Consider the following 13104-nt stretch of genomic DNA (forward strand, 5'->3'; position numbering starts at 1 on the left):
TTCTCTTTTGGTCTGTTCTGTTCTTTTCTCTACCTCCTTTATTGTTGCTTCATTTTTCTCCAAAGCTTGCTGTATTATTCCAACTTTCTCTTCTACTTTGGAAATATCTGCCTTCATTTCTGCTTTTTGTTTCCCCATCTCTTCTTTTAGTCCATTTATATCTTCTCTCATCTCATTGTGGTTTTTCATCATTGTTTCTTGCAGCTTCGACATTGATTCTTGTAGAGTAAGCAGAATCACTTTGATATTAACATTTGAGGAGGTGGTTTGTTTCTCCAATGGTATTGTCTCTTATATTGTCTTTTGTGCCATGGGCGAGGGTGTTGCTGACATAGTTGTTAGCGTCAAGGCAGCCTTTCTTCCGGTTTTCAGAGTTGTAGTATGTTGGTTATGTTGTCCCAAATTAACATTCAATGGTAACAGTCAATAGTGTATATTAAAATTGATCAATAATTCAATTAATTAATTAACCTATCCCACTCTTTGGTAGCTAAGCTCTGTATATATTTAGTAGGGTGATGTTTCATATAAGCAGTAATATTAGCCCAGTATACTTTCAAATCTGAATTCTAAATCACATATATAATTTATATATAACCTAACCTTTATTATTAATTGCTACTAAACCTCTATACATAGGTTCAAAATACTCCTAATAAACAATATTTAATCTTATCACTCTAATCTAAATCTTGTTGTCTAATAACTAAATATATATATATATATATATATATATATATATATATATATATATATATATATATATATATATATATATATAATCTAAGATGCTATTTTTGTAAAATGTTTCCTCTAAATAACTATCTTATCAAACCCTTTTATTTTTCCAATATTCTTGATCATACCCAACCCTATAATAGCCAAACAGTAAATCAATTAGATGTTCAAGATGTTCCGCCCAGTAAATGCAACTATAAATATATAAACATTAATTATAATCAGTGACTAAACAGTACTTAAAGTTATTCTTATTTCCTTTATCTTTTCTATTTATATAACTGGTAAAAATATAATTATCAATATTACTAATAAATCAATTAAGTCAAACAAATAGCATCACAATTGCAGTAAACAATTTCCCTCTGCCTCGTAAATATATACTTGAATAATACTATATAGAAATAAAAAAAATTGAGAGAGAAGCATTGACTAATCAGAACACCAGAAAGAGATAGAAAAAGTAGAAAGAGAGAGAAAAGAAAAAGACTCTTAAAGTAGATGTTCCGCTTTCAGTCAGTGGAATTACACGTTTGCAATCCGGATACCTGGCTATAGAAAATTGCTGAGTAATAACGATGTCCTCTCAAAGTCTCCACTCACTCCATTATCTCCAGTTCTCTTTTCGTCTTTTCTTGGGGATCTTAAATTCACTATGTTTCTATATTTCTTCAGTTAAGGAAAGCTATTCAATTGGACCGATACACCCTCGGATCAGCAGTCAAAAACTTTTTCAGAGCTTCCAAAAGGTGTCTCCTTTTACACCGCGCTATCTCCGTTTATTTCACTTACTCCGTTCTTCTTCTCGTCTCAAATCTAATGCAGTCTTTCCCACAGAAAGTGATTCAAGTCCCCCAGACCTTCCAGCGGCTAGAATCCCTTTGACTAATAACAATGTAGCAAGTCACAGCAACCTCCCAGTCTTCTTTGCTTCTTTTGTTACTGTCCTTATTTTCTATCTCTCCAGCCCTTTCACTTTCACCCGCCTCCGTTCTTTAGCCGCGTCCTTTTAGGGCTCCGATCAGATTCTTTCAACAATTTTCTGTGGCTCCACAGCGTTCGGAAAAAATTTCCTCACTCGCACCTTTCACCGTTGGTCACCACCATCTGTCTCTCACTTGTTTCCTTTCGTCAGTGGCAGACCTGACTTCGGGACCGCCATTAACAAAATGGCAGTCTCTTGCTCGTTGGGCTCTGAGGGGGTTTCTCTTCGCTGCAACGGGAGTTGCCTTCCCCTCACTACAGCTCGAGTTTTCCCACACCGGCACGTCTCTCTCCGGGATTTGTGCACCCCGAGGGATCGCACCAACAGCAAGAAGAGGCAAGAAGAATCACGAGCAGACCTCTGTTCGTCCCCGCCTCACCACCGGAAGCTGGAAGAATAGAATTCTTTCGAGAGAATCAACTTGGCAAATTTAAGACTCGTGGACTTCAACTCCCAGAATTCCTGAGGTAACATGACTGGAGGAGGAATTCTGGGAGTTGAAGTCCACAAGTCTTAAAGCTGACAAGTTTGAAGACCCCTGGGTTACATAGTCTCAGGAGCTCCTTCAAATTTATGAAGGTAAAATTCTAGAGTGCTAATCACAGACTCATAAAAGCAGAACTTTATTTAAAAATGCACACATCCTTTTTAAAATTAGCAAGTGTTTAATATTAAAATATATCTGTCACATTGCCCTCTCTGGAACATTATCTCCTGAGTGATTAAATTGATCAGAACTCTTTCACTTTTGTACCAAAAAGAGGTTCAGATGGATCCTTTGGATGCTTTCTAAAGAATAATTAAATTTAATGTATCCTTGTCAGTACTGCTTACCTACCATGGCTGCAGCCTTGGAGCCCCCAACCTCTCCTTGACTTCCTTGCTTCTCCTCCTCGATCTGGATGAATAGGCAGCATTCAAAACATGAGCCAGAGTTTTAATGATACTGTAAAAATAGGGGGCATTTGGGATCTGGATCCTGTTCCATTTATCTTGAGTCTTCAGTGATACTTTCTGGGTGCATCTTCTCCGGCCTTTGATTTAAAAAAAAGTGCTTTGAAAAAGAACACTGAAAATACTGACCTTGAAACTCAGGTCCCAAATAAGGTTCAAAGGCATCATCTTTTGGCCTTTTTTAAATATCTGACTATCAAACATCCAAATGCTATGGACATATTTGTAAAGTCTGTGCCTTCCTATTATCAAATGACCCAAGCTGACATGATCCAGACTTTCCCTTCAATGGGTCCTGGCAAATGCATGAGTGATAAATGGAAAGGAAGAATTCTTTACCTAAAAGGAACATTTTCTATGAAGTGAACAAAGACATTGAGTCGTCACCATGTAGAGAGGGCATCCCTGAGTGGTGCTATATGTCCAGACACTGAGAATTATTGTGATATAACAACATAAACTCCATTCCTGACACGCATAGGAATCAAAGTCCTCATGAAGTTGGCGTATGTCCCAGCCATCAGTTATATCTGTAACCAAATTTGTAATACAGGCCTAGATATAACCCAGTCCCAAATTAAGTAGTATTTCACATACTACAAGCAGCTACTTTAATGTTGGAAAGTCAGTGGTGTCACTCTGTCATATGTTCCAACTCTTTTTTGGGAGCAAGTGTAAAGCAATCTGCAAGCCCCCTAAAGAGAATTGCTAGGTAGTTTCTAACTAATTCATTTCTATCTTCAGTGTCACACAGTAGACCAGACCAGGAAATCAAACTCCACAGGAAGACTAGAATAATACTTTATTGAAATGAGCTATAATAACAAAATCTTGCCAGACTGATTCTGCTTTATCTTCTCTCCACCAAGGAGGAGTTTGGTATGAGTCATTTCCAAATATTATCTTGTTTCCCTGGACATAAAGAAGGTTCTAGCCCTCTTTGCTTATACAATGGTTCTTGCATAACTGCCAAGGTCATCTTCTCTTCTCTCTATAGTAGGGGTACCCAACCCCCGGATCCATGGACTGGTTCCAGCCCACAGCATGCCAGAAACTGGGCTGCTCAAACAAGGATGCAAGTCCCTGGTGCCCAAAAGGTTGGGGGGGGGGCACTGTTCTACAGATATCAATAATCAGCTTTAGTTTTTGGAAAATTGGCTAGCTAGAGCACTGAGGAATCCATTTCTAAGGATGGACCATTTTAGGATCTCTCCCTCACAAGGGAGAGATGATGCAATGAGAGAAGATTCATTCAACTGTGATTGATATTTGCAATGAGGCAAATAGTATTCAGTGTATTCAGTGAAGGCCAATTTAGGTCATTCTGGGATATTTCAGTTGCCTGTACATGTCCTGTATTTCATATGTTACCTGGGGATTTCTTCAATTTGGTGCCCTCCAATAAGTTTTTTTTAGTATCGCTCTATACTGACTGAATCCAACATATCTTGAGGCACCATCTTGAGGACGACTACTTTATTCAGATTTTGACTTTTATTACAGCCATCCCCAGTCCTATGTCAAACTTTCCCAATGGCCAGGATAACTAGAGGTTACAGGAGTTCACCTTAAAGACACCTACTTATAGGGTGCAAGGTAGAAAAACACTGAACCTACTTCTCAGTTCAGAGTTTTCTGAACAAAAACTTTTCTTTGGCTTCCCTGAGCAGTTGTTGTTGCCTCCCACTTGTGAAGTACTGTATGGCTTTCTGCCCAGTGAGGTCAAAACATAGCGGTTGTGAGAATTATATATCCTCCTGTCTCAACTCGGTGCAAAACTTCCCAATCTTGTGTGACTATGAATTGGGGCGGTATAACGTACTTAGAAATTCTCTCCCTCACAAGGGAGAGATGATGAGATGGGCAGTGAATGTTGGGCTAGGCAGTAAATCCCGTCCCTCAGCCCGTTCATTCGCCTCCTCTGAAACGCTTATCAGTTTCGCAAGATTTCCTTCCTCTTTTCTCCTCCCACATCCGCCTCTTCTCTACTAGCCACTGCTTTTCCCCAAATTTTGGATCGCCACCGCCGCCTGCATGTGTCAGAACTAGGGCAGTGGGGAAACGAGGAATCCGCTCGTCAGGAAAGGAACGCCGAGCCTCTCCTTCGCTCCCGCCTTCGTGTTCAGTCGGTACGCCTCAAGCGGCCTTTCTTGATCGGTTGAAGAGAAAGCAGCTACGGTGAACGCTGTTCGGTCTCTTTAGGGAAGAGTGTCAGGCTCAGAGGAACGAAGAGTCTCGGATAAGCAGGACCTCGATGGAAAAGGAGCGAATGGCGGGGTTTCGGGTCGCCTTCCCTCCCTCTCCCCCACCCCCGCTCCGAGAGAGAGGGTGTCTTTAAGAAGCGCTCGGTAGGCAAATTCCACAGGGGAAGTTAACGGCCCTCTTGGCATCGCTCGTCACGGTATCCTTTTGTTTGTTGGACCGGAAAACATCTTCTGCACCCTCAGAGGATTAGGGGCAGGTTGAAATCCGAAATCGGTGGGCGTCAGAACTGGTAGAAAAGAAAGGTGTATATTCTGGTGCTATTTCCTGTGACTGAGGTTAGTGAGCAAAAGTCGAATTGGTTTGTTTTACGAGTCACGCAAACGGCTCGACATGGATTAAATCAATCCGATAATTGTGTGCGGTGCAGATTTGTCAGGAGAATAATCTTATACCCATTTAATTCAGAAATAACCTGAGTTCTTCCTTGGGGTAAATGGGTATTGAGAAGGACTCAGTAGCTGGACAAAAATGCCAAGATAGGCATCACTGATTTAGGGAAACTGAAACCTGCAGGAAAATAAGAAACTCTGCTCACTGAGTTATAGTTCCTCTGACGAACATTGAATAATGCAGGGCCAAGAAGAATCAGGAAGTGTGTTAGAATATGACCGCGCAGGGTTAGCTTACTAAAAATGTAGTATTTGGCTTCAGATGTGGAAATTGTTCCATGTCTAGCAGAGTTGGGCTATGAAATGAAATATATCAATAATCAGGTTAACTTTAAGGAGTAGATTCCATAAAGACGGGTACAATACAAATTGTACATTGCAGAGACAGGTACAATACAAATACAGTTGCTTTGGCAATCACAATTTTGATTGGCAACTCAGTCACTCTGTGAAGCAGTCATTAAGTGAAATGGTGATTGCTTATGATCCGGCTTCAGTTTTCTTTTGTTCTACAGGTTTGCAAAGGTTGTAAATGCAAGGATTGGTTATAAAATTATTCTTTCATCACCATAGTAACTGGGAAAAGTCCCTAAAGGAGGTCACCATTAAATGACTTCCTGTAGCAAGTTGGCAGGAATCTAAAATAGTTGCTTCATAATCCCAGGAGACAGGAGATGTTGGATGAATCCTGTTTTTATGCTTTATTTCAGAGGTCCCCAAACTTGGCAACTTTAAGACTTGTAGACTTCAACTCCCAGAATTCTCTAGCCAGCATAGTCTTAAAGTTGCCAAGTTTGGGGACCCCTGCTTTATTTATGTAGTACTGCCCAAAACGTTAGGCAGTTGTGCAAAAATGCTGTAAATTAAGAATGCTTCCAAAAATAGGTTTAAATGGAAAGTAAATGAACAGAAGGGAAATCCAAATCAAATTAAATATTTGGTCTAACCATCCTCTCTTTTCTTCAACAGAGCATCAGTGCTTCTAGGTATACTTGCACATAGTTTTCGAAGGAACTCAGCAAGGTTCCTTCAAGGTTGTTCCAAACACTTTGGAGAACTAATCATAGATCTGTGGATGTAAGGCTGCCTCAGATCCTTCTGTCTCTTCATGGAATACCAAACAGACTCAATGATGTTGAAACGGGGGCCAAACCATCACTTCCAGGATTTCTTGCTCTTCTTTATGAAGAACTGAAGATAGTTCTTAATGACATTGCCTGTGTGTTTGGGGTCATTGTCCTCCTGCAGAATAAATTTGGGGACAATCATACCTGATGGTATAGCAATGATGATAAATATCTGCCTGTATTTCTCAGCATTGAGATCATCATTGATCTGGAGCAAATCTCCAATTCCATTTGCAGAAATGCAGCCAAACTTGCAAGGAACCTCCACCGTGCTTCACTGTTGCCAGCAGACACTTATTATTGTACTGATCTCCAGCCCTTTGGCAAACAAACTACCTCCTGCTACAGCCAAATATTTCAGATTTTGATACATCCATCCAGGGCACCTGCTGCCATTTTTTTGCACTCCAGTTCCTATGTTTTCATGCATAGCCTTGTTTCCATGTTGGAGGTATGGCTTTTTGGCCATAATTCTTTCATGAGGACCACTTCTGACCACAATAGATGTGTCATGCCCCTGGTGGAGACTGACTGTGAGGGAGAGGAGGAATAGCCAACAGGGAGTGGAAGTGTGGCTCCAGAGGTTGTAGAGGAGGCTGGGGAAGGGCAGAGGCTGGCTGAGCAATCAGAGGAGGACCCAGGCTCATCCCCTCTCCATCCTAGGGCACACAGGGAGGAGAGGATAAGGAAGAGACATGGTCTACTTAGGAGGAGAGGGCTTTGATCCTCTTAATGGGCTGCAGCTGTGACAACTGAATAAGAGGTCGGCCATGCGTATGGGTGAACGCTGGAAACAAAGCATGGAAATATCTCTAGTTTATGGTTCCTCTCTGAGTTTGGTGTCCTTCCCAGTGTTAGTTCTGTTATCTCCAGCCCTTATCTTGCCTGGTTTGTGTTGCTTTTTTCCTTCTTCTTGTAATGGTTTGTATGGGAGTTTTTTGTCTTCCGTCAAGGATATTCGGAGCTTGGGAGCAAAGGGAAGGAATAAAAGGGGTTTCATCTGTTTTCTGTGACTGTGTTTGTTTTGTATCCCACCCTGGGTCATTACAAGATGGGTGTATCTGGTTTCTGCCATTTCTGTACTTATGGCACTGTTGGACATCTTCCGATGTTGAAGAGAAGTAAGCACGGTGTGTCTTTCATCTGCTGCATTAAGTTTCTTTGGCTGATCACTGCATTTACTGTCTTCAACATTGCCCGTCTCTTTGTGCTTCTTTAAAAGAGCTTGAGTAGCACATTTTGAAACCCTGGTCTGCTTTGAAATCTTTGCCTTGCTGAGGCAATATAAATACCTTTTGTCTTACTCCTGTGCTCAGTTTTGCCATGATGTGTATGACCTGTGACATGAAACTGTCTTCTACAACCTCACCTTAGTAGCAGAGTTTGGTTGTTGCTCACTCAGTTTTAAGCCTCCTGCACAGCTTTTTCTATTTCAGTTTATGATTGTGTTTCAACCTACATATGAAATTGGTGATCATTAGGCCCTGCTTGGTATAATTGGTTAATCATACTACCTGCCTTTAATCCAACAAAATCCTTGATTTTGTGCAAGTATAAGAATTGATGCTGTTTTGAAGACAAAGGGTGATCACATTAAATACTGTTCATTTGCTTTCCATTTTGTTAAAATAAACACTTCTATTTCTGGAAACATTCTTAATTTTCAGCATTTATGAACAACTGCCTTAACACTTTTGCACAGTACTGTATTTGTATTTGTATGGTTTGTTTCCTCCCATCCCAAGCTGAATGACATTGGTTAAGGTGATTGTTCTTAGCATAACAATGTCATAATGCTACTCTTCATCTTCCAAAATCTAATTTAGACTGAAGTCATAAACCTTTTGGCAATAAGGCCTATTGAACATAGTGAATGTTTGTTCAGTATTCTGTTTGTAATAATGGTCAGTCAGATGTTTCTAAGAATTTCTCCTCTGGATAGGAATAGTTCTTTCATTCATTCAAACTGTTGGTATCTCCATAACTGTGTAAATGTTTATGTTATACAGTAATAGGAATATCTGGAAATTTAATATAATCCTCTTTCTTGACAACTGAAAGAAGCCTGCAGAAAAACCATGGCAACAGAATTAAATACTGCAGTGAAAAATGGTGATCTTATGCTTGTTCGACAGCTGTTGGAAGATGGAGCAGATATTAATGCAAAGGTGGAATATGGCTGGACACCTCTCCATAGTGCTGTACAAATAAATTCCAAAAAGATTGTTAACTTTCTGCTGGAAAAAGGGGCTGATCCATTAGCAAGGAAGGATAATGGTGCTACACCTTTTATTTTAGCAGGGCTGATCGGTAATGTGAAGCTTTTGAAACTTTTTCTTGATAAAGGCTCATATATTAATGAGTATGACATCAATGGCTTCACTGCATTCATGGAGGCTGCTTGTGAAGGGAAAGAGAAAGCCCTGAGATTTTTATATAAGAATGGGGCAGATGTAAATCAGCGCCGTGAAGTTGATGAGAATAAAAAGGCTGTAAAAAAAGGAGGTGCGACAGCTCTGATGGATGCTGCCAAGCATGGCCATTTTGCTCTGGTCAAAATCTTGATTAAGAAAATGGGTGCTGATATAAATATCTGTGACAATCGAGATGGAAATGCATTGATTCATGCTTTCTCTGAGGAGAAAAACTGGAATAAAAGCAGACAAAAATTGGCTCTTTTCCTTTTGAAAAACAACATTGATGCCAAAAAGAGGGATGTAAAGGGGAAAACGGTGCTTATATTGGCTGTTGAAAGAGAAAGCTTGGCCCTTGTGAAGGCCATATTAAAATTAGATGAGGTTGATCTTGACGATGCTGATGAAAACAACGAAACAGCATTGCATGTAGCAGTGGAGAAGAAAAATATAGCAATAGCAAAGCTACTATGTGAAAAAAGAGCAAGAGTAGATAATGATGTCTTGGATATTGCCCGTAGAACTTACCAAGACAAGATGATAAAACTTCTTCAGAAATACAAATCACCGGACAGTCCAAGGCAGCCAGAAATATGTCAGGAATTCTCTAGCAATCGCTGGAAATCAAAACTCCAGAAACTCAGTCAAATGCATCGTCCTATGATTGGCAAGCTCAAGATCTTTGAATATCAAGATTTATGGATCCAGAAGACCACCCAAGGTGGGGTCTACCTGGGATTCTATGCTGGAGAAGAGGTGGCTGTGAAGGTACTCTGGAAGGGTGCAGAAAAAGCCAAAAGAGAAAAAATGTGCCTTGAAAAATGCCGAACCAGCAAATACCTGGTGAAATTTCGTGGCTCAGAAGAGAGGAAAGCCGCTCTTTACCTGTGCCTCACCTTGTGCGAAAAGAATCTTCAAGAGTACTTCAAGGAAGAAAATAGCACAGCTATGGAAAGCAAAAAGATTCTTAAAAAAATATTTCAGGCTGTAAAGGAACTGCATGCATTTGGATTTGGCCATCAGGAACTGCACCCAAGTAACATTTTGATAGGTTGGTGTTTTCTTTGGCAGTCTGCCCATTTATTCCAGTGTAATCCATTTAAACTTTATGGGCTATATATGGAACAGCAGATTCACAATATTTTGTTGCCTAGAGTGTTTTGTTGTTTTCAGCCTTCCCTATATAATGTTAGAAAGCCCCAGTTTGGCATTTTAGCAAACCATTAACAATTACATCATCATAAGTGTCAAAACTGCTTATCATTTAAAAAGGACCCAGAATTACCCCAAGGTAGTTTTGTCTGGTCATCTGTACCATAATGTACTGACCAAGGCTTATTGAGACACTAACAAATACACCTTAGTTCCAAAACCCTTTTTTCTTTATTTCAATGGCTGTGAATTATAGTCATTCACAGCCCGTAATGAGTCTCAAATAGTTTGTAAATAGTCCCATGGAACTCTGCCAAAGTCCTTCAGGATAGGTCTGAGAAACACTCATCTATATCTTCCTTGAAATGCTGACACTGTGAGTTTGTCATCCCTGTAATAAAAAATAAAAATGAAAGAGGGTAAGTCTTCCAAAAACTTAAACTGAAGTTATTTTTTCATCGTAGTTGGTGAAAACAAAACATCTTCATTAATTCTATGTGAAATCGAATTGGTTCACTGCAGGTGGGAATGTTCCTTTCAGTGCAAGAATATTTCTCCCATCCCTTCTGCAAAATCTGGACCATCCCTCCCCATCCATCAAAATCTGGGCCCTCAGAATAAGATTGAAGGGCCTGGAGAGAAAGAAAGTTAAAATTGTATTGTGTGAGCCGAACTGATTCCTGGATAAATGTATAGTTTAAAAGTAGCTTGTTTATTAAAAAAACTATTTATATTAAATTGTCTAGGCTAATATTATAAGGTGCCCAGAATTATTGTGTGGCAAGATGGGCAGCTAATAAATTTTACAAATAAATAAGTAAAAATAAACCTGCATTTAATCAAAAGCAAATATAAAAATTAACAAGCTTCTCTTGCGTCATAGGCAATGGACAAAGCCCAAGGATAACACATTCTCATAACATTGAAATAATGATTTAATATTATAAGTAAATCAACTCACTTATGCATTAGGGTGAATTAAGTAAGACAATATTTCCAAAAACAGATCACTTGCCTTATGCAAAATAAATGTTTTGCCTTATGCAAAATAAATGTGTTTTGCTGATATGTCTGTTCTCAAAAGATAGTGGTAAAATTGTTGCCATTACTTCAATTCAGTTTTTAATGAATTTATGCTTTATCTCTATCAATTTCTTTTTTACTTTGTTAGATGTCACTGGCAAGATTTTCCTAGCAGACTTTGATAAGAGCAGAGAAATAACTGATGATACAAAACATTCTGTAATCTCAGAAGATCTACAGGTAAATAATTATCTTTATCTGTCTCCAATCTTCTACATTCCGCAGAATTTTAAATGTAATTATAATCTCCAAAGAACAAGACAAAAATGCTATATTGGTTCTAGTCTTTACAGAAGTTTTTTCCATAAAAATCTAATATATGTTATGGCATTTTTATTTCTGAAAAACACGCATATCTGTTATATTTAATAATTAGATCTATTAAACTTCTGGGTCTTCTTCCTTGTGTTGGTTTTGCTCCGATGTACCTGGAACTGGGCACTCGATCAGTCGAATGTATGGCGTGGATTAACACCTTTAAATGGTGATTTCGGGTGCTCTTTCTGGCAGTTCCTGGTAGCTACCTCTCCCTGGTGTTTGCTGACTCTCATATTTCTCGTTGGGAGAAGGAGCTGACGAAGAAATTACACCTGCTAGGTTTTACGGGGGATGCCCTGGGAGATTATGGCCTTAAGGACACCCAATTTAGGGTAGTCCAACGGCTTGTGGACATTGACTTGCAATATCTATGAGCCAGAGCTAACAAAACTTGCTCGCCTCTGATCTTCAGCCAATTTAATAATTACGGGCTGAGGATGGCTTCCTATTTTTACACTTTAACCATTCCCAAGTATAGAAGAGCTTTCTCCCTAGCTCGCTTTAATGTTTTGCCCTCAGCACTACTGGATGGGCGATTTAAGAGGCTCCCGATTAACGAGCGGCTATGCCCCTGTGATAGAGCTGAGGTTGAAACTGTGGAGCATGTCCTTTTATATTGCCCTATGTATAACGCAGGCAGATCTAAGTTACTGTCTCTCCTTGAAACAGACCCTTGTACACCCAATGTTAGTAATTTGTTCTTATATTGTCTAGGTGATGGCTCCTCATATATCACTTCTTTGGTTTCCAAATTTTTTTTAAGAGCTGTAATCATCAGAGGAGAACACTGTAATTCCCCTTACTCAAGTGGTGACCAATTGTTCATGATTAATTTTCCCATGTTCTTCTTTTGTTATACTTGTGTTTTGGTCTGTGACCTCAAATAAAGTAGATCTATTTCTAAAATAAAAGTTAGATATGGTGTTCCATTTTAAAAATAAATTGACTTTTTTTTACAAATATACAGCTCTGCTAGTCATCCTTGTACTGATGTGAATCTCACTAGAGTGACCATTTTGGGAAAGCTGCAACACCATTTCATTTAAGTTGTCCACTTAGTCTATGGAGCAAAGCAAATCATAACTAAAAGTTATAATTTTATTATTTGGTGATGGTAGGCTTGGTACTTCCTGCATTAACTAAGGTGAACTAGCTGCAATCTTGGACACGGAACTTACTGCTCTATGAGAACTCAGCTGTAGCATATAGATTAAAGAAGGAAATCCGCTCTAATTGTTCTGGAGTGATATAGATATTTGTTTGTGCACACAGGGTCTCCAAAAACTTATCCTGTATGTTGTGAAGAGAGGTGAGCTGGACTTTGAACATTTGCCTACAGAATGTCCAAAGACTGTAAAGGAGCATAAGGAAATTGAAGACCTCCGAGGAAAACTGAAACTCTCTGACAAAACTACCCTAGCTGATAGTCTACTGGAAATGCTGATCTATCATCCATATTTCTGGTCCAAGGAGAAGTAAGTTAATACCAGACATTTTGTAACTGACTAATTTGACTTGATTGTCCGATTATTAGCATAATAGTCATGGGGAAGGAGTTTTACAAGAAGAGCTAGAATGACAAACTTGAAATTATGCAATGTGTTCATTGCAGATCTGTTAAACTAAAAAAAAAAAAAAGGTCCTCAGCATTGAAGTCCAGGAAGTGGCTTATAATTTAT

The 13104-nt window shown here is 39.2% G+C and overlaps 1 protein-coding gene across 2 annotated transcripts in view; it reads left to right on the top strand.

Moving 5' to 3' along the window:
* Positions 1–4707: 4707 nt before the first annotated feature.
* RNASEL (ribonuclease L) overlaps positions 4708–13104 on the top strand; it is a 28683-nt gene continuing 20286 nt past the window's right edge. The window contains exons 1-4 of one of the 2 annotated variants that reach the window (XM_087960862.1): positions 4708–5217; positions 8468–9923; positions 11196–11287; positions 12698–12900. In XM_087960862.1, the coding sequence (XP_087816988.1) occupies positions 8537–9923; positions 11196–11287; positions 12698–12900 (1682 nt within the window). In that variant the 5' untranslated portion in view covers positions 4708–5217; positions 8468–8536. The remainder of the gene's footprint in view (positions 5218–8467; positions 9924–11195; positions 11288–12697; positions 12901–13104) is intronic. The other variant, XM_026669250.2, reaches the window with a different exon arrangement.

The sequence above is a fragment of the Notechis scutatus genome, chromosome 3 (assembly GCF_049901735.1).
Source record: "Notechis scutatus isolate UNSWTSFEM ecotype Mainland chromosome 3, rNotScu1.2, whole genome shotgun sequence".
NCBI lineage: Eukaryota > Metazoa > Chordata > Lepidosauria > Squamata > Elapidae > Notechis > Notechis scutatus.